A 27430-nucleotide genomic window follows, 5' to 3' on the forward strand; every position below is an offset into this window, starting at 1 on the left:
AAAAATTAATATTAAATTTGAATTGCCAAAATAAATTATTATTAATAATTAATTATTGCGCCTTAATGACGCAAGATACGATAAAATTGATAGGAAATTTAATTTTCTACAAAAAAGTACTCATCATTTTTAATATCTTCAATATTTAACCCGTAATTTAAATTTTATATAGAAAATCTGGAAAAATTAATATTAAATTTGAACTGCCAAAATAAATTATTATTAATAATTAATTATTGCGCCTTAATGACGCAAGATACGATAAAATTGATAGGAAATTTAATTTTCTACAAAAAAGTACTCATCATTTTTTAATATCTTCAATATTTAACCCGTAATTTAAATTTTATATAGAAAATCTGGAAAAATTAATATTAAATTTGAACTGCCAAAATAAATTATTATTAATAATTAATTATTGCGCCTTAATGACGCAAGATACGATAAAATTGATAGGAAATTTAATTTTGGAAAAAAAAAAATATTTTTACAATTTTTTGTTCTTAAAAATTTAACCTACAATTTGAATTTTAAATTTTTTTCTAATCAAAAGTCTTAAATAAAAGAAAAAAAATAATAATAATCAGAAAGATAATCCAGCGATAAAGGGAACGAGGAGATAAAGTCCCTTATCAACTATTGGATCACGAAGTAATCCGAGTCTCCAGTCTCGACATTAATTTTATCCTGGACTTTCGGAGCAACAACTCATTCTGTCTCGCTCGTTGGCTTCGTGATCTTCTGTATTATCCTGGATCTCACGTACTGAATATTAAGCCACCGGAATAATAAATGTATCTCTCTGTCATACAAACATATTTCGGATAAAATACTCATGACTTTGTTCACCTAGTTATTATGATAATATTTTCAAATGAAGTTTAATTAATATCACATAAATTATCACATTATTTTTTTCTTCATTAATTCGATTAAGAAAAAATTAATCAAGACCTTTTTCAATTTAATTAAGAAATAAAATTTTTTAATAAAATCAAATTTGTTTGAACTAAAAACAATTTTTAGTTGAAAAAAATTTTTTTACTCAAATTTAAAATGTTTCTTCTCTTCAATTATATTCAATAATTTATTAATTTTATTTTTTTTTAAGTATAAAAAAATTTGATTATATTTTTTTTTGCAAATTTTCCAAACAAACTAATTTGAAAAATCTTACTGACATTTATTTATAATAAAAAAAAAAAAAATCCAAATTATTACATTTTTTATCAAATTAATTAAAATTAACTCAGACTTTTTTCAATTTAATTAAGAAATTAAATTTTTAAATAATAAACTAAAAGTAATTTTTAGTTTAAGAAAATGTTTTTTACTTGAATTAAGAATTGTTTTCTGTTCAATTATAATAAATAATTTATTAATTTAATTTTTTTAAATTATAAAAAAATGTAATTATTTGTTTTTTTTTTTTTAAATTTTCCAAGCAAAATAACTTGAAAAATCTTTCTGAAATTTATTAATAATAAAAAAAATTATAACATTTTTTATAAAATTAATCAAAACTTTTCAATTTAATTAAGAAATAAGATTAAATTTATTAAAATTTTTAATTTGAAAAATTGTTTTCCTTTAATTGAACATTTTTTTTCTGTCTAATTATAAGAAAATTTAATTTTTTTTTTACAAATTTTCCAAGCTAAATAATTTGAAAAATCATACTGACATTTATTGATAATAAAAAAATACAACAAGAAAGAAAGCTTTGTTATTTTGCAGCATCTGACAGTTCTGACAAATGTGGCTAAATTTTCAGATTCCAGAGAAGAAAAATGATGAGGAAGCAGCTGTACTCTCAGTGCAGCGGAGGCGAGCCGCAAATAATAGTAGAAGAGAGCACTTTAGGTGAAGAGGAAGCCGAGCGACGGAGAAATGAGTCTCCTCCACGCTGCTTAGACCCAGACTCGCCTTCACTAAACCCATATTTACTTTCGCCTTGGCGAGAGACCCGCAAGCACTCTCTCCCGACGCCACAATGCACCACGGGGATCACTGCGTCTCAGGTAACTCTCAAGCTTCACTTCCACCCTCTACTTTTATCATCTTCGCTCACAATATTGTCAGTTTTTATTTCCAATCTTTACTTTTAAAATTCCAGGTGAGGCGTTTGAGCGAACGAGGGGGTGAAGGTTCAGGACCGTCGCCGAGGGAGGCGGCCTTTCTGGCGACGCTGTCTCAAGCACCGGCTCCCCAACCCGGAGGCCGCAGGCACTCTGTCGTCACTATCTCCAAGGTCCCGCCGATGCTGTTTGGCCGGAATCGCCGAGAGTCTATCGCTGCGCTTCCTGGAGCGACGAGAATACTTCCTATCAGACGCGACTCGAGTTCTTCCGGAGTTGGGGGACCCCCCAGCAATTCTGGGAGCACTCATAATCTTCAGCTGGATATCATGGATGATATTGCGGAGATTAAAGCAAGAAAGGTAAAGTATCGGTAAGATTGCTTAATTTTTTTTATTTATTGCACGCCTTTTATTAGGCTTCTTGGATAATTCAAGTTGCTGGATTTATAGTTTAGGTTTTTAGACAATTTTTTTATTTTTTGCAATAAAAATCGGCTGTCCAATTTCAAAATACAGTAACTAACATTTAAGAATTTTTTTCAATTTTTTTTATTAAAAAAAAGTTTGTCCGCCAAATTAATAACAAATTTAATTTATGAATATAAAATACTTAAGTATAAATATTAAAAAAAAAATCCTTGAAATTAACGTCTAAAAGTTACAAATAATGCAGCAATACTAAAAAAAATCAGGTATGAAAATTTTGCAGTTACTGTGTTTTAAAATTGGGCAGCCGAAGTTTGTAATTTAATTTATAAATATAATTAATTATATTTTTTTTAGTTTATATTTTAGCTAAAATTTTAGATTTTTTAACAAATTTTTTATTTTTTACAAAAAAAATATCAGATTTTTGTACAGTAAAAAAAAAATTCGATTTACTGCATTAAAGTTTTGATTTCTTAAAGAATTGCTTAATTTTTTTAAAATAAAAATACAAAATTTAATTTTTCAAGTGGAATCAACTATTGATTATCTTCCTTGTCAGTTTTTATTGAATTAATCATTTCTTTTAATTTTTCTATAAAAAAAATGTCAAATTTTATATAAAGTCAAAGAAAATATAAAATTTACTGGATAAAAATGTTATTTTTTGAATTTTTTTGCAAAAAAATATGACATTTAATTTCTAAATAAAATTAATTATTAATTATCTTCTTTTAGTTTTAATTGAATCAAAATTTAAGTTTTTTAATTTATTTAAAATGATAAATTACATTTAATATAAAAATACAGTAATTTGAATTTCCAAGGATGTAAATACACAATTAATTCACAATTTTGTAGAAATTATATGCAATTTACTGCACAGTATCATTTCTATTAATTTATACAGTAGATTATTGTCACTATTAATTTAATTGTAAGCTTTTTCACACTCTTCCACTCACTGAATTTTAAATACCGATAAATTCATGATAATACCCTCTTTGAAGTATTAAAATGTCATAGTTATTTTACAACTCAACTAATAAATTAAAAATCTCATTGAAAAGTCAATATACATCGTAAAGTTACAACGTTATTGGAAAATACAAAGTTTTTCCTTTATTTCCAGCAATCAAATGAAATTCGGTGAATAACTACCTCGAGCCAAGAGGCCATTTTGATTTATTTTATATCAAGATTGCTTGAGTTTTATTTGCCAATTATCGCTTAATTGCCAATGAAGACAAACTTTCATAAAAGCTATGAAATGATTTCTTTTTTTTTTTAGATAAAAAAATCCTCTTAGAATTTTTAATTAATTAAAAACAAAATAAACAAATATCTAATTAATTGATTAAAATATTTTAATCAATAATAAATAATAATCTATATTATTAAAAGGAATATAATAATAATACTCTATCTCTAGACACATAATTAAGAAATGACCTTGTATCTTGTGAAATATTGACATTTTTAAAGATATAAGCTCACCCTGTAATTACACTCATCGAGACCTTTCATTTGAGTACCCACATCAATTTTTCATATATTTATATATATTATATATATGTATATATGAAAAATATATCAAAATGCATGTGGGTACTCAAATGAAAGCTCTTAATGAGTGTAACATCAGGATGAGCTTATTTCTTAAAAAATGTCAATAATTAAGAAATGACCTTATATCTTATAAACTATTGACATTTTTAAAGATATAAGCTCATCCCGATGTTACACTCATCGAGACCTTTCATTTGAATACCCACATCAATTTTTCATATATTTTATATATTTATATATATTATATATATGAATATATGAAAAATATATCAAAAATGCAAGTGGGTACTCAAATGAAAGCTCTTGATGAGTGTAACCTTAGGATGAGCTTATATCTTACAAAATGTCAATAATTAAGAACTGACTTTGCTATCTTGTCAACTAATGATATTTTTGAAGATATAAGCTCATCCCGATGTTACACTCACTAAGACCTTTCATTTGAGTACCCACATCAATTTTTCATATATTTTATATATTTATATGTATTATATATATGAATATATGAAAAATATATCAAAAATGCATGTGGGTACTCAAATGAAAGCTCTTGATGAATGTAACATCGGGATGAGCTTATATCTTAAAAAACGTCAATATTTAAAAAAGTACAGTACAATTTAACAAAAGTCATTATTTCATAAACAAAATTAAAAAAAATAATAAATTCAGGTACGCTTGAAAATGTGGAAGACCCCATCAAGAGAACGAGTGTGCGAAGTGCAGCCCTTGGAAGGAAACAGCTCGTCGCAGCGCTACACCCAGCAACAACGTCGTTTTTCGGACTTTGGTGCGATTTCCAGTTCAACCTCTACCTGCTCGCTCTCGGGGACAAACCAGGCGTCGACGTCTCGCAGAAGAGCTTCAGAGTTCCCGCGGTCTCTGATGACAAGCACGTCGCCGGGGATCGTGTGCTCTAACACGGACCTGATCTCGATCCTGAGCTCGCTGACGTCCTCGGCAACGGAGATAAACCGGTGCGGAGAGGAGCGAGAGACCTCGAAGAGCCTGGAGCAGAAGCGCCGGCGCCTCAAAGACCACCGCTCGAACAGCTTCGACGTCTCGATCCTCCACGGGACCGGAAATAAGCAGTCGAGCGTGGAGAAAGCCTCGACGGAGCCTCCTCCCTCCAGCTGGTTCGCAAACCGGCACCAGCCCATGTGGAAGAAGCAGAAGAGCGTCGACGTTCCCTCCTCCTCCTCTGCTTTGAAGCTCGGCGTCATCAAAACCGTCAAGGAAACTCTAGCTAAATCCTCCCCGCCGAAGGAAACCCGGCACAAGGTCGTCTGGGACGACACCAGTGGCACCCGGGTCGACGCCCAAGTCCTCGGATCCGCCATTGAGGAGTTCCTCACCTCCCAGTCCTCTTCCTCCGGAAAGCCCGCAGTCTCTCCCGGAAAGCCCAAACCCGGAAAAGTCGCCAGCTGGTTCTCTGGAGGGAACAAGGAACAACCCGAAGCAGAAGCCTGCGAGGCCTCCATCTGCTCGTCCTTGAAGGATCTTTTTGTTAAATAAATTTCAGAGGCTTTTTTTTTATTGTCTTTGCTGGACGAAGACTTGGATCGTTTTTTATTTCAAAGGAATATTTTGTTTATTTGAAAGTCTATTTTAGTCGTCAGCAACTTATAGCTCATCAACGTTGATGTAAATGTATATTCTATGAAGGTTACGTAACTCGGTGATTGTATTATCTGTAGACCTACTGATAAAGATATCGTATTCAAGGACCACGTTTTATTGTATAGACAATCGATTACCAGATACCGGATATCTTAATCATGCAAGTATTTTTATTCATTTGGAGATCATTCTTGAGGGAGGTAAAAACAGTAGTTCTTACTTTTTTTTTTATTAATTATATCAATTTTAAAATAGTTTTCATAATTTTACTTAAAATGGTGGATTATATCCAATAATTTTTTAATTAAGAATTTAATTAACTATTTTTGTTAAGAAAAATTGTTAAAAATAACTAAAAGTTATTTTTTATTCAATCTAGAAGTTGGTAAAATTTTAATTCTAATTTTTTTGGGACATTTAGACAAAATGGTGGTTCAAAGTCGCCATTTTGAAAAAAGTTCTTAACTAAAAAATTTAAATATCTATTTTTCTGAAAATAATTGTTCAAAATAACTAAAAGTTGCTTTTTATTCATTTTAAAAGCTGCTAAAATTGTAAATATTGTTTTTTTTCCAGATTTTCGACAAAATGGTGGTTCAACTCCGCCATTTTGAACAAAATTCTTAATTAAAAAATTTAAATATTTATTGTTATGGAAATAATTGTTAAAAATAACTTAAAGTTACTTTTTATTCAATTTCCAAGTTGCTAAAATTATAATTATAATTTTTATTGTAAGTTTTAAACAAAATGGTGGATAAAGTCCGCCATTTTGAGTAAAATTCTCAATTAAAAAAATTAAATATCTATTTTTGTGAAAATAGTTGTTAAAAATAACTAAAAGTTTTTTTTATTCAATTTAAAAGTTACTAAAATTATAATTATAATTTTTTTTTGTAAGTTTCAGACAAAATGGTGGATCAAGTCTGCCATTTTGAACAAAATTTTCAATTAAAAAATTCAAATATCTATTTTTGTGGAAATAATTGTTAAAAATAACTATAATTTATTTTTTCTTCAATACAAAAGTTGGTAAAATTATAATTATAATTTTTTTGTGAATTTTCAACAAAATGGTGGATATATTCGGCCATTTTGAACAAAATTTTCAATTAAAAAATTTAAATATCTATTTTTATGAAAATAATTGTAAAAAATAACTAAAAATTCCTTTTTATTCATTTTAAAAGTTGCTAAAATTATAATTATAATTTTTTTTGCGGATTTTTGAGAAAATGGTAGATAAAATTCGCCATTTTGAACAAAATTCTCAACTCAGAAATTAATTATTAATTTCTGTAAAAATAATTGTTCAAAATGACTAAAATTAATTTTTTATGTAATCTAGAAGATGGCAAGATTAAAATTATCTATTTTTTTTTCAAATCAATGATATAATTAATTAAAAAAAAAAAAAAAAAAAGTGAGAGGTTACCGTTGAAACTGACCTCAGATACTTTTATTATGTTATTAGATTACGTAATTATAAATAAGTAAACAGTGTTGATGTCCCTATAAAAAATACTCGTAATTGCATGATAAACCCCAGCTAATCATTGGTGATGTATATTAATGTTAATATTAATAATAAAAATGAAAATGAATATCTGTGAATGTTATACTGATGTAAATAGATTTGACACTATGTAACTGTTGATAAAGTGTGTCCTAGGCGATAAAGTTAAGTACGACATGTAAAGTAGTAATAATCGCAAAAAGGCTATTACCTAATATAAATTTTGATGTCACGTGTAATTGTAATAATAATGTCTGGCAATGAACGTAGACCTGGATTGGCTTAACACTTTGATGGGATAACGAGTAATATAATGAAAATTCATGCTTAATATAAATAAAAGGAAATTTAACGCTAGAGTTCCATCGCAGTCGCACCTTGATGCTGGATTAATTAATATTAAATAATATAAATTTTATGTCTAATTAAATCTGTAATTGTTGTAAAATAAATCTTAAATGTTAAATACCTGGAATCTATATTATTAAGAAATGACCTTGTATCTTGTGAAATATTGACATTTTTAAAGATATAAGCTCATCTCGATGTTACACTCATCGAGACCTTTCATTTGAGTATCCACATCAATTTTTCATATATTTTATATATTTATATATATTATATATATAAATATATGAAAAATATATAAAAATGCATACGAGTACTCAAATGAAAGCTCTTGATAAGTGTAACATCAAGATGAGCTTATATCTTAAAAAATGTAAATAAATAAGAATTGACCTTGTATCTTGTGAAATATCAACATTTTTCAAAATATAAGCTCATCTCTATGTTACACTCATCAAGACCTTTAATTTGAGTACCCACATCAATTTTTCATATATTTTATATATTTATATATATTATATATATGTTTATATTATAAATATATGAAAAATGCATGTGGGTACTCAAATTAAAGCTCTTGATGAGCGTAACATAGAGATGAGCTTATATATTCAAAAATGTCAATTGTTAAGAAATTACCTTGTATCTTGTGAAATAGTAAAATTTTTACAGATATAATTTCACCCTGATATTACACTCGTCGAGACCTTTCATTTGAGTACCCACATCAATTTTTCATATATTTTATATATTTATATATATTATATATATGTATATATTAGAAATATATGAAAAATGCATGTGGGTACTCAAATTAAAGCTCTTGATGAGTGTAACATAGAGATGAGCTTATATCTTCAAAAATGTTAATTGTTAAGAAATTACCTTGTATCTTGTGAAATAGTAAAATTTTTAAAGATATAATTTCACCCTGATATTACACTCGTCGAGACCTTTCATTTGAGTACCCACATCAATTTTTCATATATTTTATATATTTATATATATTATATATATGTATATATGAAAAATATATAAAAAATGCTTGTTGGTACTCAAATGAAAGCTCTTGATGAGTGTAACATCAGGATGAGCTTATATCTTTAAAAATGTAAATATTTAAGAAAGTACAGCGCAATTTAATAATAATTATTCAATAAAGCAAAATTTCAAATTATTTCATTAAATAAAAAATAATAAAAAGGTAAGTAAAGAGGCAAATTTATCTGAAAACAATTTTATTAAGTAGAAATAGGACGTCGATTGAATGTACACTCTTCGATCAATAAAACGGAATGATTTAACACTTAATATAATACATTATCAATCAAAATGTTTATTTTTTAAATTATTGATTATGCAGAGAGTACAAAGAAGTTGTGTAAATGCCATATCGGTAAATAGTAATTGATAAAAAAAATTAGGTGAATAATAATATAAAAGGAATAATATTTGTTGCAGAGTAACAAAATTGTAAATTTACAGAATAAGAAGAGCGATCAACCGAGCGGTCACAAAAGGTACCAATTAATAAGTCGTTATGAGTGTAATGTAACTTTAAAGGTATTATTACTTGAAGATAAATGAAGAGAATCGAGTATAACTGCATCTTGGACAGAGAATCTAACACAAATGAGACCATAATTAGTTGTGAAAGCCAGATTAATAGCTTTTGTTATTTCTTCTTCTGTTTTTAATTTCATTTTTTATTTATTATTTAGATTTTATTGCGACGAGACCTTGCTAGAAGTACCGTGTCTGCGTAATTATTTTATTCACCATTTACATTATTGTTAATTTTATTAATTTAATTGAGGAGGCAAGATTATAGTTGCCTTGGACCAATCATTGGAAGCTATTCGTATTGGATAATGTTTTACGTATGACAGGAAGTAGAAGAAAAAAGGTACTCAAAGTCTACATAATAGTGCAGTCATTACTGTATCTCGTCGTGTTACGTACGATTTACAGATCTACAATTGTCCGCAATCAGCGATGGTGATTTTCTTGGATGTTTTCCCGCTCTGTGAGCCCAAGGATTCCAGCTGTAACAATAATAAATTATTTTATATTAATTTAATTTTCAAAAAATTTTCATTAAAAATTAGTTTAGATTTTTAATAATTTTTTTAATAAATTATGGCAAAAAAATTTACAAGTAGGAATTTAAAATAAATTAAAAATTCAATTTTTTTAACAAATTTTTTTGTTAAAAAAAAATTAAAAAATGATCAAGTGACTGCTAATTTTAATTTAATAAAAATAAAAAAAATTCTGACTCTAGTGGCATAAAAAAAGTATGGTAAATATGAAAAAATTACAAGTTTAAACTCTAAAAAAAATTAATTTTTATGAAAAAATTATTTTTATTAAAATTTGATTTGATGAAAATTAACTCAGAAGATATATGATAATTTTTTTAACAAATAAATTGTGGCAAAAAAAATTGATAGGTAGAAATTTTGAAAAAAATTAAAAATGGTCAATTTACTGCTAATTTTAATGAAATAAAATTTTAAAAAAATTTCTGACTTGCGTGGCATAAGAAAGTATGATAAATATTAAAAAGTTTTAATTTAAAAAAATTACAAGTTTAAACTTAAAAAAAAAAAATAATTTTTTATGAAAAAATTATTTGTTTTTATAATTGATTTAATGAAAATTAATTTAATAATTTTTTTAACAAATAAATTGTTGCAAAAAAAATTAAAAGGTAGAAATTAAAGAAAATTTTAAAAATCGTCAAGTCTCTGCTAATTTTAATGTAATAAAAATTAAAAAAAAAATTCTGACTTGCGTGGCATAAAAAAATCATGATAAATATGAAAAAATTTAAATTAAAAAAAATTTTTTTCTATAATTTATTTTTAATAAAAATAAAAAAAATTACTGATTTGAGTAGCATTAAAAAATCGTAATAAATATGAAAATAATAAAAAAAATTAAAAGTCTAAACTTTAAAAACAATTTTTTTTTTTATTAACTTGTAATAAAAATAGTTGATTTGAGTAACATAAAAATGACGATAAAAATGTAGATAAAAAAAGATAACTCACCTTCTTAACAACGTCCATTCCCTCGATGACTTTGCCAAAGACCACATGCTTGCCATCAAGCCAACTGGTCTTGACACAGGTGACGAAGAACTGGCTGCCGTTGGTTCCAGGTCCAGCGTTGGCCATGGAGAGAATGCCCGGCTCGGTGTGCCTCAGAGTGAAGTTTTCGTCCTCGAATTTGTTGCCGTAGATGGACTTTCCCCCGGTTCCGTTGTGGTTTGTGAAGTCTCCTCCTTGGCACATGAAGTTCGGGATCACTCGGTGGAAGCTGCTGCCCTTGTAGCCGAACCCTTTCTCTCCTGTGCAGAGAGCACGGAAGTTCTCGGCTGTCTTGGGGACAACGTCGCTTCTCAACTGAAATCCACCATTAGTTTGTTAATCAATATTCTCCTTTTAAATTTAAATTCAACAACCAACAACAATAAATAGTGTCTAATTAAAAAATGGATATCACGCCACCGAGTTTTTTTATGACGAATGGAAAATTTTACACGCGGCATCACTTCCTCATAGTTATTTATAGCCCGATAATTTTTTTTTTTCATCATGCAGCAAATTCAGAAAAAATTACCCATTGATTTTTTTTATCATTTTCAGGGCAAGTTTTTTGTTTTAAAAAAATTGTGAGGAAATAATTGACCAGAAAATAGCACACGTTAATTATAAGGTGAGATAGCAGAATGGATAATGGCGCCGGTGTGTGACTCAAGCCGGTTGCGCGTCGGTTTAGTCATCAGATGCATGCTCGGAAATATAATTTATAAATAAATATAATTTTAAATAAATAATAACTTACTTCCATAACAATTCTTCCGGCGGCCGAGCCGTCGACGGCCATGTCGAAGAAAACACGCGGTAAACCCATTTTTTTAACTTCTTTGGCGAAACTTTTAGCGAACTGCAAGAAAGACGGGTTACTCCGGCGGACGGTGGCTCCCAAATGGCTGAAGCTGCCGAAGGTCGAATCAATCGACAACCGGTAGATCGATGCCAACGCCATTTTATATACACTCAGGAGGTGGAATTCTCACGAAATAAATTTTGTTTCCTATGATTTATTTTTGTCACTTTTAATGACAATTATTCTTTTGAACTTTTAAATACTATTGTCCGGATTTTATTTTAGTTTTTATTGTTACTTAGAAAATAACTCAGCCACGTGCTGGTTTTTATTGTAATTGCGTAACATTTACAACGCTGTTCAAAAAATATTCTTTTTTGGAGTTCAATGGACGTTAGTTCGTTAGTTCTCCGCCAATTGCGACACAGACGACATTAGTCAACATTTCCGGTCACGACGGATGACACTGAAGTATAATACTAAAGTAAGCCGACGTTTTTGACTTTTTCATTTTTATCAATTTATTAGATCTAAAAGATTTTTTTTCAAAATTGCACTTAAAGTTTTTCCTATTTTCTACGAATGAAATTTTTTTGTAATAATTTTTTCAATAAAATGAAATTCTAAAAATTTTATGATGATAAATTTACCAGATATTTAATAATTTTTAGAATTTTTTTTTTAACAAATAAATTATGGCAAAAAAAAATATGAAAAAAATTGACATGTAGAAATTTTGAAAAATTAAAAATGCAATTTTTTAAAAATAATTTTTTGGGGCAAATTTTTTTGTTAAAAAAAATTGAAAAATTCTCCAGTGATTGTTAACTTTAATGATGATACTAAAGTTAGCCGACGATTTTAATTTTTTGATTTTTTTTTTAATAATTAAATTAGAACAAAAAAATATTTTTTAAAAATTGCACTTAAAGTTTTTCCAATTTTTCCATTAACGAATGAAATTTTTTTGTAATAATTTTTTCAATAAAATGAAATTCTAAAAATTTTATGATGATAAATTTACCAGATATTTAATAATTTTTAGAATTTTTTTTTAACAAATAAATTATGGCAAAAAAAAATATAAAAAAAATTGACATGTAGAAATTTTGAAAAATTAAAAATGCAATTTTTTAAAAATAATTTTTTGGGGCAAATTTTTTTGTTAAAAAAAATTGAAAAATTCTCCAGTAATTGTTAACTTTAATGATGATACTAAAGTTAGCCGACGATTTTAATTTTTTGATTTTTTTTTTTAATAATTAAATTAGAACAAAAAAATATTTTTTAAAAATTGCACTTAAAGTTTTTCCAATTTTTCCATTAACGAATGAAATTTTTTTGTAATAATTTTTTCAATAAAATGAAATTTTAAAAATTTTATGATGATAAATTTAGCAGATATTTAATAATTTTTAGAATTTTCTTTTAACAAATAAATTATGGCAAAAAAAAATATGAAAAAAATTGACATGTAGAAATTTTGAAAAATTAAAAATGCAATTTTTTAAAAATAATTTTTTGGGGCAAATTTTTTTGTTAAAAAAAAATTGAAAAATTCTACAGTGATTGTTAACTTTAATGATGATACTAAAGTTAGCCGACGATTTTAATTTTTGATTTTTTTAATAATTAAATTAGAACAAAAAAATATTTTTTAAAAATTGCACTTAAAGTTTTTAAAGTTTTTCACAAGTGAATTTTTTTTTTTATTTTCTTAAATCATTTTTGGAATAAAAAAAAAAATTCTAAAAATTTTTAGATGGCTAACTTTATTTTCATTTTTTTAATTTATTAAATTAGAACTAAAAAATATTTTTTAAAAATTGCACTTAAAGTTTTTCAAATTTTCTACGAATGAAATTTTTTTTGCAATAATTTTTTCAATAAAAAAAAATTTTAAAAATTTTTAGAAATCGGCCAACTTAATTTTAATTTTTTTTTAAATTAGTAACAATATGTCCATTTATCCCAATAAAATACTTAATTATTTTTATTTTAATGAGTTTTTTGATTTTTTTTTTTTATTAAATTAGATAAAAAAAAAATATTTTTACAAAATTGCATGGATAATTTTTATAATTTTCTACTTGTGAAATTTTTTCAATAAATTTTTTTTTAATAATTTTTTCAATAAAAAAAATTCTAAAAATTTTTAGATGTCGGCTAACTTTATTGTCATAAATTTGCTCCGAAAAATTATTTCTGAAAAATTGCATTTTTTACTTTTTTAATTTTCTAAATGTCAATTTTTTGTTCTCATTTTTTTTTGTCATAATTTATTTGTTAAAAAAATTTTTTAAATTATAAAATATATGCTAAATTGATTATCATATTTTATTTTTATCACTGAAGTTAGCAGCAGATGTTTAAAAATTTTTTTAATTAATTAAATTACAACTAAAAAGATATTTCTAAATAAATTGCACTTATAGTTTTTCAAGTTTTTCACATGTGACAATTTTTTTTAATTGTCTAATTGTAAATTTTTATAAAAAATTTTGAAATGTCGGCTAACTTCATTGTCATTCACTCCGGACGTGAGTTTACGGAAATTAAGCGCGCGCAGCGCTTGAATTTTTTTTTAAGCTACTGCGCATGCGCGCGGAAATTTAAGTTCTTGACAAATGACAGTTGGAATTTGTCAAAATTAATTACTTTTTCTTCAATAATAATTAATTGCAAGAAATTAAAAATAATTTGTGGAGTTTTTATATATTTTTTGGTATTAATTATTCAGTTTTTGTGATTTAATAAATAAAAAACTTTTAATTAAAAAAAAGAACTTGAAAATTTATCCAAAAAGTGAATTTTAAATTTTTAACCTAAAAAAAAGTTGTTATTAATAATAATTTTACAAGTGAATAAATAAATAAATAATTAATAAGTGAAATAATTGATAATTTGACTAGTGCAGTGTGAAAAAAATATGGCGGCCAAGTGAAGGACGCTGCTAGTACATCTGTATTAAAATTTATTTGGTTGTTATATTGTAATATTAAATAAAGTGAAATAATTAGACATTTAAACTACCTCATTAATTAAAGATGAGTAACATGTCACCGTTCGGTGGTGGAAAGAACCCACCTTGGGTCAGAAATGCTGGTAATTATTTAGTTGTACTTAAACTTTACATCATTACTGAAAAACTTGATTTATTATTATTTTTTTTTTTTTATATTTAACCCATTAAATTGTATTCAACATGTATATACATACACCTTCGTACTTACTCGATGACATTGGTATTACGAAATTACAGTATATTTAATTATAAAATTGCTGGGAATATTTCCCATGGTTATTTAATTGCTGTCGCCTGATAAGGAGGCTTGTTAAGAGGCTCCAATGCTATTAATATTTTTTTTCATTTAATTTACTCCGCACACTTGTAATAATTTTATTCATATTCGTATCAATAAATTACCGATGAATCATCGCGGTGATGTTTTACAAGATGACGTAATTTTTTATCGAATTATTTTGGAGCTATTTTTTTATGAAAATTAAATTAGCCGACATTTGAAAATTTTTATAATTTATTTTGAAAAATGATTTTTAAAAAATTAAAACAAAAATTTTCACATGTAGAAAATTAAAAAAATTATACGTGGAATTTTTTAAAAATAATTTTTTAGTTCTAATTTTTAATTAATAAAAAAAATCAAAAATTGCTGAGTGTCGGCTAACTTAATTTTCAATTTTTTTATTTTTAACTTTGATTTTTTTTTTTTAATGATTTTGATTTTTTTTTTTTACAGGCCAGGGAATTCAAAATATCCAGCAACAAATTATTGGTCAGGCGATGAGTGGGATGGGGGGACAACAAATGGTACAATATCAACAACAAACCCAGCAGGTTTATCAACAAAGTTTAGGTTTACAGCAGGTTAATAGATGAATTTATTTATTTTTAATTTTTTAAAATTTCATTACTTAAATTAATTTAAAAATTTTAATAAAAAATAACTAAATAGTTAATTTTATTAATTTTTTTTTATAAATATAAATTATATTAATTTTTTACAATATTTTATTTTTATTTTTTAAAGTATTAAATTTATTAAAAAAAAATTTTATTCACAAGTCAAATAAAAAATTTTAAATGATACTAAAATTAGCAGAAATCTTTGAATTTTTATAACTAATAAATTATAAAATATTCGCACTTGTAATTTTTACGTATAAAATTTTTTTTTATAAATTTTTAAAATTATAATTTAATTGTTACAAAAATTTTTAAACGTCTATTAAATTCAGTATTATAATTTATAAGCATTATTAATAAATAAAAAAAATTTCTAGCCAAATATTACAATGGCTTCAATGGCCCAGTTAGGGTCAAACTTGCCGTCAAATCTTGCCAGTCAATTATACCCTCAAGTAGCAACAGTATCATATCCAACTCCTAGATCATTAAACACAAACGCGTTTCAACAATCAGTCACTGGAGTGTCTGCTCAGCAGGTCCAGCAAAATGTATCCTCTCCGTCTACAAAACAGCGAGTTTTTACTGGAACAGTTACCAAAGTCCACGAAAATTTTGGTTTTGTCGATGAAGATGTATTCTTCCAGACAAAGTAATTTAGATAAATAATTTTTTTTTTTTTTTACCTGTACCTTGAAGCCGGAAACTATCGGCGTGGGTATTAATAGTAAATAAAAATTACAGCGCATGTGTGAAGGGTTCAAACCCCGTGGTAGGCGATCGCGTGCTGGTAGAAGCTTCCTACAATCCATCGATGCCGTTCAAGTGGAATGCAACGCGAATTCAAGTACTGCCAATGGGTAACAGCAATAATAGTGCTGGTAATCAGCCGTCTGGACAGCAGATGAATCGCCAGCAGCAGCCAAGTAGACAATCGGGCGGGTATAATGCTGTGCCACCTCCTAATGACAATAGTAGTAATAGGTAAAATTTTTTTATTGTTTAATTAATTAATTATATTGAAATTAAAAGACATTTTACTATTTTTAAAATTTTTATTGTAATTTAATCATGAAAAAAGTTTTGTAAATTTTTTTAAATATTTTTTTTTATTTTTAAATTTTAATCAAAAAAATATTTTTTATTTTACAATAATTAATTTTTTTAATGTAAATTTAAAAAAATAATTTTTTATATAATTTTTTTCTTTTTTAAATTAGAAATGTAAATTGAAAAAAAAATTTTTTTTATTTTTAAATTTTAATTAAAAAAATATTTTTTTTTTACAATAATTAATTTTTTAAATGTAAATTTAAAAAAATAATTTTTTATATAACTAATTTAAAAAAAAATTTTTTTTTTTTAAATCGATTTAAAAAAAAAATTGTCAGAGGTTTTTTAATTAAGTTAAAATTAATTATAAAATTTTTTTTAATTATATTAAATATTTTTACAATAGTAGATTTGTAAGTAATAATCCAACAAATAACCCTCCAAGTAATCGGAGCAAAGTCTCAAGAGTAAGAGAAAGATCTTTACCTCGAGATCGTCGTAACGACGATGAAGAAATTGAGCGGAAGCGTCGTCGAGAGGACAGAATCAGGGAGCGAGAAAAAAAAGAGGAACGTAGTCCATCTAGGACACGCCGCAGCAAATCGCCTCGACCACGTCGACGCACACGAGTTGTACCGCGCTACATGGTACAGATACCAAAGATTGCACTTGATTTGTGAGTTATTTATTCATGTCCAGTATTTATATCGTTTGCTTGTAAATAATAGATTGCTGTACGCGACATTTATCATTTATTATCTCGACGATCTCTTTTATTGACGTTTACATTTTTTTAAATGAAAATCCAGACCAGAAGCAGATGTACTGGAAGTCCGGCGCCGTTATCAAAATATGTACATTCCCAGTGATTTCTTCTCAACGAATTTCCGATGGGTCGACGCCTTTCCACCTCACATGCCGTTTACGCTCAACAAACCTTGCACTTTTCATGTTATGCATAAAGATGTTGAGCCTTGTGTTGAGAATACTGCAGTTTTGGAGCCGCCTGATGCTGATTATCTTTTTTCGGCTAAAGTGAGTAATTTTTTTATTTAATTTTTAATTATTATGTTAATTAAAAATTTTTAATTTTAACTAGTAACTTTGCAGTCACTTTGTGACTTCCGTGACTTGTGAACTGTAAATAAATAAAATTTTGATTTATTAAATAATGATTTTCGTTAAATTGCACTGTATTTTCTTAAATATTGACGTTTTTTAAGATATAAGCTCATTCTGTAATTATACTCATCGAGACCTTTTATTTGAGTACCTACATACATTTTTAATATATTTTTCATATATACATATATATAAATATATAAAATATATATAAAAATTGATGTGGGTACTCAAATGAAAGGTCTCGAAGAGTGTAATGTCGGGGTGAGCTTATATCTTTAAAAATGTCAATAGTTCTCAAAATACAAAGTAATTTCTTAATTGTGTAATATATATAACATATATTTTAAAAATATAAACTCATTCCAATGTTACACTCATCAAGAGCTTTCATTTGAGTACCCACATGCTTTTTTTATATATTTTTCATATATACATATATATAATTTATATAAATATATGAAAAATTGATGTGGGTACTCAAATGAAAGCTCTTGATAAGTGTAATACCGGAGTGAGCTTATATCTTTAAAAATGTCAATAGTTCACAAGATACAAGGTCATTTCTTAATTACGTAATATATATAACATATATTTTATAGATACAAGCTCATTCCGATGTTACACTCATCAAGAGCTTTCATTTGAGTACCCACATGCTTTTTTATATATTTTTCATATATACATATATATAATATATATATAAATATATGAAATATATGAAAAATTGATGTGGGTACTCAAATGAAAGGTCTCGATGAGTGTAACATCAGAATGAGCTTATATCTTAAAAAATGTCAATCGTTCACAAGATACAAGGTAAGTTCTTAATTATGCATCTTGAGAGAGAGCATTTTTACAAATTTTAATAATAATTTTAGATTTTTATTTTAATTGTAATTTTGATAAAAACTTTTAACTTTAATTTTAATAAAAATTTTATAAATTTATTAAAAATATTAAAATTAATAAAAAATTTTTACCTTTAATTTTTTAGGTAATGTTAATTTCAATGCCCGCAATGGAAGAAATTTACAAAAGATGTTGCGGAGTAACTGAAGACCGCGACCCGGACCGCGACTACGTCCACCCTACCAGACTAATAAACTTTCTCGTAGGCCTGCGAGGCAAAAACGAGACGATGGCGATCGGTGGGCCCTGGAGTCCTTCCCTGGACGGCCCAAACCCCGAGAAAGATCCCTCCGTCCTCATTAAGACTGCCGTCAGAACATGCAAAGCGCTTACGGGCATAGATTTGTCTCACTGCACCCAATGGTAAGTCGACTTGATTAAACTAAAAAATTTTTTTTTATTTAAATTATTATTATTATTACCTCTAAATAAAGTCTAAGTATACATTTATTTATAATTATTACTTTCACTTGTATACTAAGAAAATGCACTAGTTTGTGTGCTCTTCATTAGCTGCCAGACTGACATTAGAAATTCACTTTGCTTATGTTTAATATTACAACATTTAGTTACAAGATTTAAAAAATCAAAGTATTTTAATCTAAAAAAATTTTTTTTTAAATTTCTGTTTATAAATTCGTTAAAAAAAAAAAAACAATTTTTATTCAGCCAAAAATTTTCAAAATTAATTTTTTTGAATTAAAATACTCAATAAAATAAATTTAAAAAAATCATACTGAAATTTTTAGACATCTGTTAAATTTTTTATTTAATTTAATAAATGAATCAATACAAAAAAAAAATTTTTTTTAAAATAAAAAAATTTTTTTTTTTAATTTTTTGTAAAAGTTTATTTATTAAATAAAAATAAAAATAGTCAGAAGTCTATTTTTTTTAATTAAAAAAAAAATAATAATAATGTAGCTGGAGTTTACAGTCTAAAAAAAAATTACAAAAAAAAATGCAGGTACGTATTTTAAAGTAATAAAATAATTAATAAATAAATCCAGACGGCGAATGGTACACTGGACGAGAATCTACTAGATACTAAGTGAAAAATCAACTAGATGACAAATTAGAGGGTACCACCATCATTATAATTTAACTCTAACTCTAACTATTACTATTACTATTTATTTAAAAATAAATTTTTCTTATTGATAAATGGATAATTATAATTTATTATTGTTATTATTTTAACGTAACTGACTGTTGTTAAAAATGTTGCTTGATTGTTTAAGACATTGACTTGCTGTACGTGGCTTTGTCTGCAGTGCGTGGGCTTTCGAGCTCTTAAACTCTAAAAAGTTGTTAAAAAAAAGAATAAAATTGTTAGCCTTAAATTGTTGTTAATTCGGCGAGGCTAATAAAAACAAAATAAGCGGCTAGGCATTAACCAGAGCTGACGTTTCGATATTGTTTTTCCTTGCGGCACAGGTACCGCTTCCTGGAGCTCTACTACAGGCGCGCTGAGACGACCCACAAGTCTGGCCGAGTGGTGCCTAGTCGTGTTGAAACGGTGATACTATTTCTCCCAGATGTTTGGAGCTGTGTGCCTACCAAGCTGGAGTGGGATGGCCTGCATCTCAGCTATAAGAAACAACTGGAGCGTAAGCTGCTGCGTGGCGCATCTAGTCCCGACGATGCCATCCTCATGATCGATGCCACCAATGACGCCAATGATGAGGCTGCCGTCGCTGATCAAAAGGCACTGCCCACACCATCCCATATATTCTATTTCTATTAATTATTACCATTTTTTATTTATTACTTTCTTCTTCTTTTATTTACTATCATTTTTATCAATCAGTTACATTTACATCAGCATTGTCATCACTTTATTATCTTTAGATTTTATTTAAGCTGTTTTTCCTGTTGAAAAAATATTTTTATTTTTTTTTTAATTGTTCTTCAATTATTAAAAGAAAAAAAAATTTTTTTAATTTCAAAAAACTTATCATTTTTTCAATTGAAAGTTTTAATAAAAAAGAATTTTTTCTTTAATTAAAAATTTGGAAAAAAATTTTTTTTTCTATAAAAAAACTTATAATTTTTCTTAATTCAAAATTTTAATAAAAAAGAATTTTTTTTTTATTAAAAAATTAATTTTTAATGAAAAAAAAATCAAATTTTTTATTTAATTAAAAATTTAAAGTAAAAAAAATTTTTTTTTTTAATTAAAAATGATTTTTCAATGAAAAAAATTCAAACTTTTCTTCTAATTGAATATTTAAGGTGAAAAAAAATTTTTTTTTAATTAAAAATTTGGATAAAAATTTTTTTTCAATCAAAAAAATTGAAAATTTTTCTTAATTAAAACTTTAAATAAAAAATAATTTTTTATTAATTAAAAATTGTTTTTTAATGAAAAAAATTCGAACTTTTCTTCTAACTAAAAATTTAAAATGAAAAAACATTTTTTTTCAATTAAAAATTGAATAAAAAAGTTTTTTTGATTAAAAAAAACTTTTTTTAAATCAAAAATTCACAAAAAAATTTTTTTCTTTTTTTTTTAATTCAAAATTTGAAAAATAATTTTTTTTTAAATTAAAAATTCTTTTTTAATGAAAAAAATTCAAATTATTTATTTAATTATAAATTTAAGCTAAAAAACTTTTTTTTATAATTAAAAAATTGAATAAAAAAGTTTTTTTTCTAACTAAAAAAAATAATTGATGAACAATTAAAACCCTGGTGTAAAAATTGAGCACGAATTTAATTTAAATGCTCTGATAAATTAATTTCCAATAAAACTTCTATTTAAAGCCTTTTTTTTTTCACTTATCATTTTTTTTCTCTGTACTCTGTTTGATAATTTAACTATCGCAATCGATATTATAAATATAAATATATAAAAATCCATACCAACACCGACACCAGAGCCAGGACACTATGAGAGTCATGGAGTGAGAGAGATAATATCAATAATTCAAGTCATTTAAGGGTCAACGTTTTAAATGCTGATCTCTATGTGTCTTAGAAGTGTTTTATGTGAGCGTGATAGTGGAGCAAGAATGATTGGATTATAAGGGTTGCTTATGACTGTAGTTTTATTTTTTTACTTATCGGTGAGTTTATTCATAAAACACTTACTCCTAATTTCTGTTTTCAGGATGACATCGCTACTGAGAAGAAAGATCCTACGCATTACTCTGAGTTGGATCCTAAGTCCATGAATGTAAGTCTATTTATTTATAAATTTATTTATTTATTTATTAAAAATTATTAAGTGTTAATTAATTAATTTTGTATTTTCAGGTTAATGAATTGCGCCAAGAACTGGCAGCGAGAAATTTAAACTCTAAAGGACTCAAGTCGCAATTACAGGCAAGACTTGTTAAGGCTGTTAAATCTGAACAGGCTAAAGAAGAAGGAAGGCAGGATGAAGTTGAAGAAGAGGAGGAAGTTGTCGCTTCTAAAGATGATATTAAAGAAATCAAGGAGATTAAGGATGGTAAAGAAATTAAGGATCCTAAGGAAGATAAAAAAAGCAAAGAGGTATTATCATTATTATTATTATTATTAATTTTAATTTAATGTCAATTATTTGAGTTTTTTATTTGAAACTTAAATTGTGGGTTTAATATCAGAGATATACAAAAATGATAAGAATATTTTCTTATAGAAACTTTAAACGTGAAAAAAATTTAGACGCAATATTGATTTTCAATTATTAATGTGGCCTACTATTATTATTTAATTATTTTAAACGATTAATTAATAATAAACTAGCAACCTTGCAGTCACTTTGTGACTGCCGTGACTTGTGAATTATAAATAAATAAAATTTTGCTTTATTAAATAATGACTTTGGTTAAATTGCACTGTACTTTCTTAAATATCGACATTTTTTAAGATATAAGCTCATCCCGATGTTACACTCATCAAGAGCTTTCATTTGAGTACCCACATGCATTTTCATATATTTTTCATATATACATATATGTAATATATATAAGTATATGAAATATATGAAAAATTGATGTGGGTACTCAAATGAAAGTTTTCGATGAGTGTAACATCGGGATGAGCTTATATCTCCAAAAATATCATTAGTTGACAAAATACAAGGTCATTTCATAATTATTGACATTTTTAAAGATATAAGCTCATCCTGATAATACCCTAATCATGAACTTTTATTTGAGTACCCACATCAATTTTTCATATATTTTATATATATTATATATATGAATATATGAAAAATATGTGAAAAATTGATGTGGGTACTCAAATGAAAGGTCTTGATGAGTGTAACATCGGGATTAGTTTATATCTCCAAAAATATCATTAGTTGACAAAGTACAAGGTCATTTCTTGATTATTGACATTTTTGAAGATATAAGCTCATTCTGATGATACCCTCATCAAGACCTTTTATTTAAGTACCCACATCAATTTTTCATATATTTTATATATTTATATATATTAAATATATATTAAATATATATTAAATATATGAATATATGAAAAATATGTGAAAAATTGATGTGGGTACTCAAATGACAGGTCTTGATGAGTGTTACATCGGGATGAGCTTATATCTCCAAAAATATCATTAGTTGACAAAATACAAGGTCATTTCTTGATTATTGACATTTTTAAAGATATAAGCTTATCCTGATGATACCCTCATCAAGACCTTTTATTTGAGTACCCACATCAACTTTTCATATATTTTATATATTTATATATATTATATATATGAATATATGAAAAATATGTGAAAAATTGATGTGGGTACTCAAATGAAAGGTCTTGATGAGTGTAACATCGAGATGAGCTTAAATCTTCAAAAATGTCAATAGTTCATAAGATACAAGGTCAATTCTTAATTATGTAACTCGTCACAAAATTTTGCTTATTCTCATAATAATATAGATGACTAATAATTATTTTATTGTTATCATTTACAGTATGATGAAGATAAGAAAAAAAATATAGAACGTGAACGTGCATTATTAGAAAAACGTTATACATTACCAGAAGCCTCAAACATTATTGTCCATCCATCTAAAACAGCTAAGAGTGGTAAATTTGACTGCACTGTTATGTCACTTAGTGTTTTATTAGATTATCGTCCAGAGGATACTAAGGTATTAAAATCTATTAAATAAATCATTTCAACAATAAATAATTTAAACAATAAATACTTAAATAATGAATTCAAACAATAAATAATTTATTTATTAATAAAATAATAAATTAAATTCATTTTTAGGAACATTCATTCGAAGTATCATTATTCGCTGAATTATTTAACGAAATGTTGATGCGAGATTACGGCTTCCGTATCTACCGAAGCCTGTGTAGTCTTCCGGAGAAGATCAAGGAGAAAGAGGAGGACAAGAAGAAGGATAAGAAGGACGATAAGCGTGATGACAAAAAAGATGATAAAGAAAAACGGAAAGATGATGAAAAGAAGAGTAGTAAGAAGGATGATAAGAAAAGGGAGATTAGTAAAGACAAAAAGGATGATAAAGATGGTAAAGGTAAAAGTGATGATAAAGAACGGGACAAGGATGACGATGATGAGTTTGAAGATGAAGAGACTGAGGTAAATTTATTTCTTTTTTATTTTAAGTTTTTTTTATTAATTTTTTATATTCATATTTTTTATGACTTTTTTTTATTAATTTTTTCTATTGATTTCTTAAAATAATTTTTTTCTATTAATTTTTTTAATTAACTTATAATTATAATTCTTCATATTAATTTTTAATATTATTTATATTTAAAAAATTATTAAATAATAATAAATTTTAATTTTCAGGATGATGATAATTCAGTAAAAGACGGAAAACGTGATAAAGAAAAAGACTCAAAGAAGAAAAAAGTAAAATTGTATACACATGATCCTTATTTATTATTATCGTTTGTATACTTTGATCAGACGCACTGCGGTTATATTTTTGATAAAGATATTGAAGAACTTATTTACACACTGGGATTGAATTTATCTCGCGCTCAAGTTAGAAAGCTCGTCCAAAAAGTTGTCACGCGTGACTCTCTCCACTATCGGAAGCTCACTGACAAAGCTCGCGAGGAGGATTCAAGGGATGTAAAGAAAGACGAAGACGGGTTGGAAAAATCTGACGGGTCTGTCAAGGGCGACGAAGATGAAGATACTCTTAAATCTTTAGCTCTAGGTATTTTTTATTTATATATAACAAATTTTTATTAATTTTGAAATGTTGTATTATTTTTTTTTTTTTTTTCATTAATAGGTAATAAAAAATTACTGCCAGTATTCGTTGGCAGTGGACCACCGTCAAAGCGAGCTCGTCGTGAAAACAGCTCCGACTCCCAGAACACAGAGTCTGTACCCGAAGGCTTTGTTATGTTCAAGGGGTCGTTGCTGGATTTGGAGAAGCTGGTTAGTCAATTGAAGAGATCGGAGAAGGCAAGATTAGAGACTGAAGCTCGCATGATGGAGATTCAGCACGATCTTAATGCTACTAATGAAAGACTGCACAAGCAGTCGAATACTATGAAGGATATTACGGATGATTTAAAAAATTATAAAGACAGGCTTCGGAGTACTGATGAGAAATTAAAGAAAACTGCGGTAAGAATTTTTTTATTTATTTAAATTTAATTAATTAATTATTTACAAGCAATCTTACAATAAATAAATAAAATTTTGCTTTATTAAGTAATGAATTTTGTTGAATTGCACTGTATTTTCTTAAATATTGACAATTTTAAAGATATAAGCTCGTCCCATTGTTACACTCATTAAGAGCTTTCATTTAAGTACCCACATGCATTTTCTTATATTTTTCATATATATAATATATATAAATATATCAAATATATGAAAAATTGATGTGAGTACTCAAATGAAAGGTCTCGATGAGTGTAACATCGGGATGAGCTTATATCTTTAAAAATATCAATAATTCACAAGATATAAGGTCATTTCTTAATTATTGACATTTTTTAAAATATAAGCCCATCCCGATGTTACACTCATCAAGAGCTTTCATTTGAGTACCCACATGCATTTATGATATATTTTTCATATATACATATATATATATATATATGTATATATATATATATATGCTATATATATATATATATATATATATATATATATATATATATATAAATATATCAAATATATGAAAAATTGATGTGGGTACTCAAATGAAAGGTCTCGATGAGTATAACATCGGGATGAGCTTATATCTTTAAAAATGTCAACAGTTCACAAGATACAAGATAATTTCTTAATTATTTACATTTTTTTAAAATATAAGCTCATCCCGATGTTACACTCATCAAGAGCTTTCATTTGAGTACCCACATGCATTTATGATATGTTTTTCATATATACATATATATAATATATATATAAATATATGAAAAATTGATGTGGGTACTCAAATGAAAGGTCTCGATGAGTATAACATCGGGATGAGCTTATATCTTTAAAAATGTCAACAGTTCACAAGATACAAGATCATCTCTTAATTATTGATATTTTCCAAGATATAAGCTCATCTCGATGATACACTTATCAAGAGCTTTGATTTGAGTACCAACATGCATTTTCATATATTTTTCATATATTTATATATATAATATATATAAATATATAAAATAAATGAAAAATCGATGTGGGTACTCAAATGAAAGCTCTTGATGAGCGTAACATCAGGATGAGCTTATATCCTTAAAAATTTCAATATTTCACAGGAAAAAAATGAATTTTTAATAATGTCATAAAATTAATCATATTTTTAGTCGGACTGTCACACATACTTGAGTGCATTAAAGAACGTGTACCACACGACAGCAAAAATAGTTCAAGGGGAGTCTAAAAAAGTGGAAATCGTAGAGATTCAAGATGAAAAAACTTCGGAGGTAAACGGGTCTCAGGACAGCAAATCCAAGAGCGACTCCCGGTGGAGCGACAGCAAGAGCTCCATAAAAAAAGAGCCCGAGGACAAGGACAAAGACAAAGACAAAGACAGTAGTAGCAGTAAGAAGCACGAGAGCAAAAAGGAGTCAGCTATTAAAAAAGAAACGACTGATACTGATAAAGATAAAGATAAAAAAAATTAATAATAATAATTTATCACTTGTTTATTGTAATTGGTATTTTTTACTATTTATAAAGAATAATCAATTCGTTACACGAACTGTGTAGTAGTGCTTAGATGCACGTTAATCTGGAGAGCCGTCTTTGTCCCGATATTTTTAAGTATAAAAAAAATTGATAAAAAACGTGATCTTGTCTTTGAAAATTAATTATTTTTTATTAAAAAATAATTCAGCATGCAATATGCAATTTGTAAAAAAATTGTTTAATTTAAATTGAATCATTTATTTGGATGTTTAAATGTTATTATTTAAATTTAATTAATTTCAGTGAATGTTTTATTAATTAATTCATTTATAATAAATCGGGTTGAATTTAATAAGCACTTGTGGATACTAGAAAGTGTAATAAGCGTGGAAATAAATTTTATAAAATTTTCACATTTAAAATTTATACTTTCACCCTTGTTTCAATTCAATAGACGACGAAATTATTGTAATAGAAGTGTATAATTAATAAAAATTGATTAATTACTAATTTGATTTTTTTTTTTAATTTATTTGATGAAAGTAGACAAGACTACAATTTATTTTAAGATTCAGGGAGTTTATTTATTTTATTTGTAAATACGGGTTTACAGATTTTATTTGGTTTTAAATATAAATCTCTTTTACCCGGTACTGGGTAGATGTTGATACTGAAAATACATTTTTAAATGTAACATTTACTCAAGTAAATATTTATTTAGTTATTACGTCAGATGGTAATTTAATAATTGTATTTTTTTAAATTGTTTTTTGTGAAAGTCAGGTAAAAGAGAAATGGAATGAGTAGAATAAATATTTTTTAACAATACTACGTAACCTGCTGTAGTCTTTTCAATAAATTCAATTAATCAATTAGTTTTTA

General features: G+C 26.4%; 3 protein-coding genes and 1 long non-coding RNA gene across 11 annotated transcripts in view; 2 read left to right on the forward strand and 2 right to left on the reverse strand.

Annotated features, from left to right (window-relative positions):
• Positions 1 to 5626, forward strand: part of LOC123259406 — a 32557-nt gene extending 26931 nt beyond the window's left edge. For all 6 annotated transcript variants that reach the window (XM_044719955.1, XM_044719936.1, XM_044719909.1 and 3 more), the window contains 3 exons: positions 1775 to 2021; positions 2117 to 2440; positions 4748 to 5626. In XM_044719955.1, coding sequence (XP_044575890.1) covers positions 1791 to 2021; positions 2117 to 2440; positions 4748 to 5590 — 1398 coding nt within the window. In that variant the 5' untranslated portion in view covers positions 1775 to 1790 and the 3' untranslated portion in view covers positions 5591 to 5626. The remainder of the gene's footprint in view (positions 1 to 1774; positions 2022 to 2116; positions 2441 to 4747) is intronic.
• Positions 1751 to 14903, reverse strand: LOC123259470. The gene is made up of 4 exons (XR_006508244.1): positions 14690 to 14903; positions 14490 to 14597; positions 11710 to 11922; positions 1751 to 1762 (listed from the first exon to the last, which is right to left on the reverse strand). It is a non-coding gene; the product is annotated as an uncharacterized LOC123259470 (long non-coding RNA).
• Positions 8781 to 11690, reverse strand: LOC123259440 (peptidyl-prolyl cis-trans isomerase-like). Its single transcript, XM_044719980.1, has 3 exons — positions 11412 to 11690; positions 10616 to 10969; positions 8781 to 9604 (listed from the first exon to the last, which is right to left on the reverse strand). Exons 1-3 carry the CDS (start codon positions 11613 to 11615, stop codon positions 9533 to 9535), a joined length of 630 nt encoding a protein of 209 aa, XP_044575915.1. The 5' UTR covers positions 11616 to 11690; the 3' UTR covers positions 8781 to 9532.
• LOC123259365 (cell division cycle and apoptosis regulator protein 1-like) lies at positions 14426 to 27058 on the forward strand. Of its 3 annotated transcripts, none has more exons than XM_044719816.1 (15): positions 14426 to 14561; positions 15218 to 15345; positions 15762 to 16036; positions 16129 to 16368; positions 16841 to 17113; positions 17247 to 17472; positions 18557 to 18834; positions 19909 to 20179; positions 21584 to 21649; positions 21730 to 21969; positions 23388 to 23567; positions 23693 to 24028; positions 24245 to 24620; positions 24699 to 25039; positions 26224 to 27058. In XM_044719816.1, the coding sequence occupies exons 1-15, from the start codon at positions 14504 to 14506 to the stop codon at positions 26542 to 26544; spliced, it is 3609 nt and encodes a 1202-aa protein (XP_044575751.1). In that variant the 5' UTR covers positions 14426 to 14503; the 3' UTR covers positions 26545 to 27058. The 3 variants fall into 3 exon arrangements, with proteins under 3 accessions (XP_044575751.1, XP_044575760.1, XP_044575764.1); XM_044719825.1 differs by having other exon boundaries at positions 16844 to 17113; XM_044719829.1 differs by having other exon boundaries at positions 16847 to 17113.
• Positions 27059 to 27430: the final 372 nt, after the last annotated feature.

Source organism: Cotesia glomerata, linkage group LG1 (assembly GCF_020080835.1).
Source record: "Cotesia glomerata isolate CgM1 linkage group LG1, MPM_Cglom_v2.3, whole genome shotgun sequence".
Lineage (NCBI taxonomy): Eukaryota > Metazoa > Arthropoda > Insecta > Hymenoptera > Braconidae > Cotesia > Cotesia glomerata.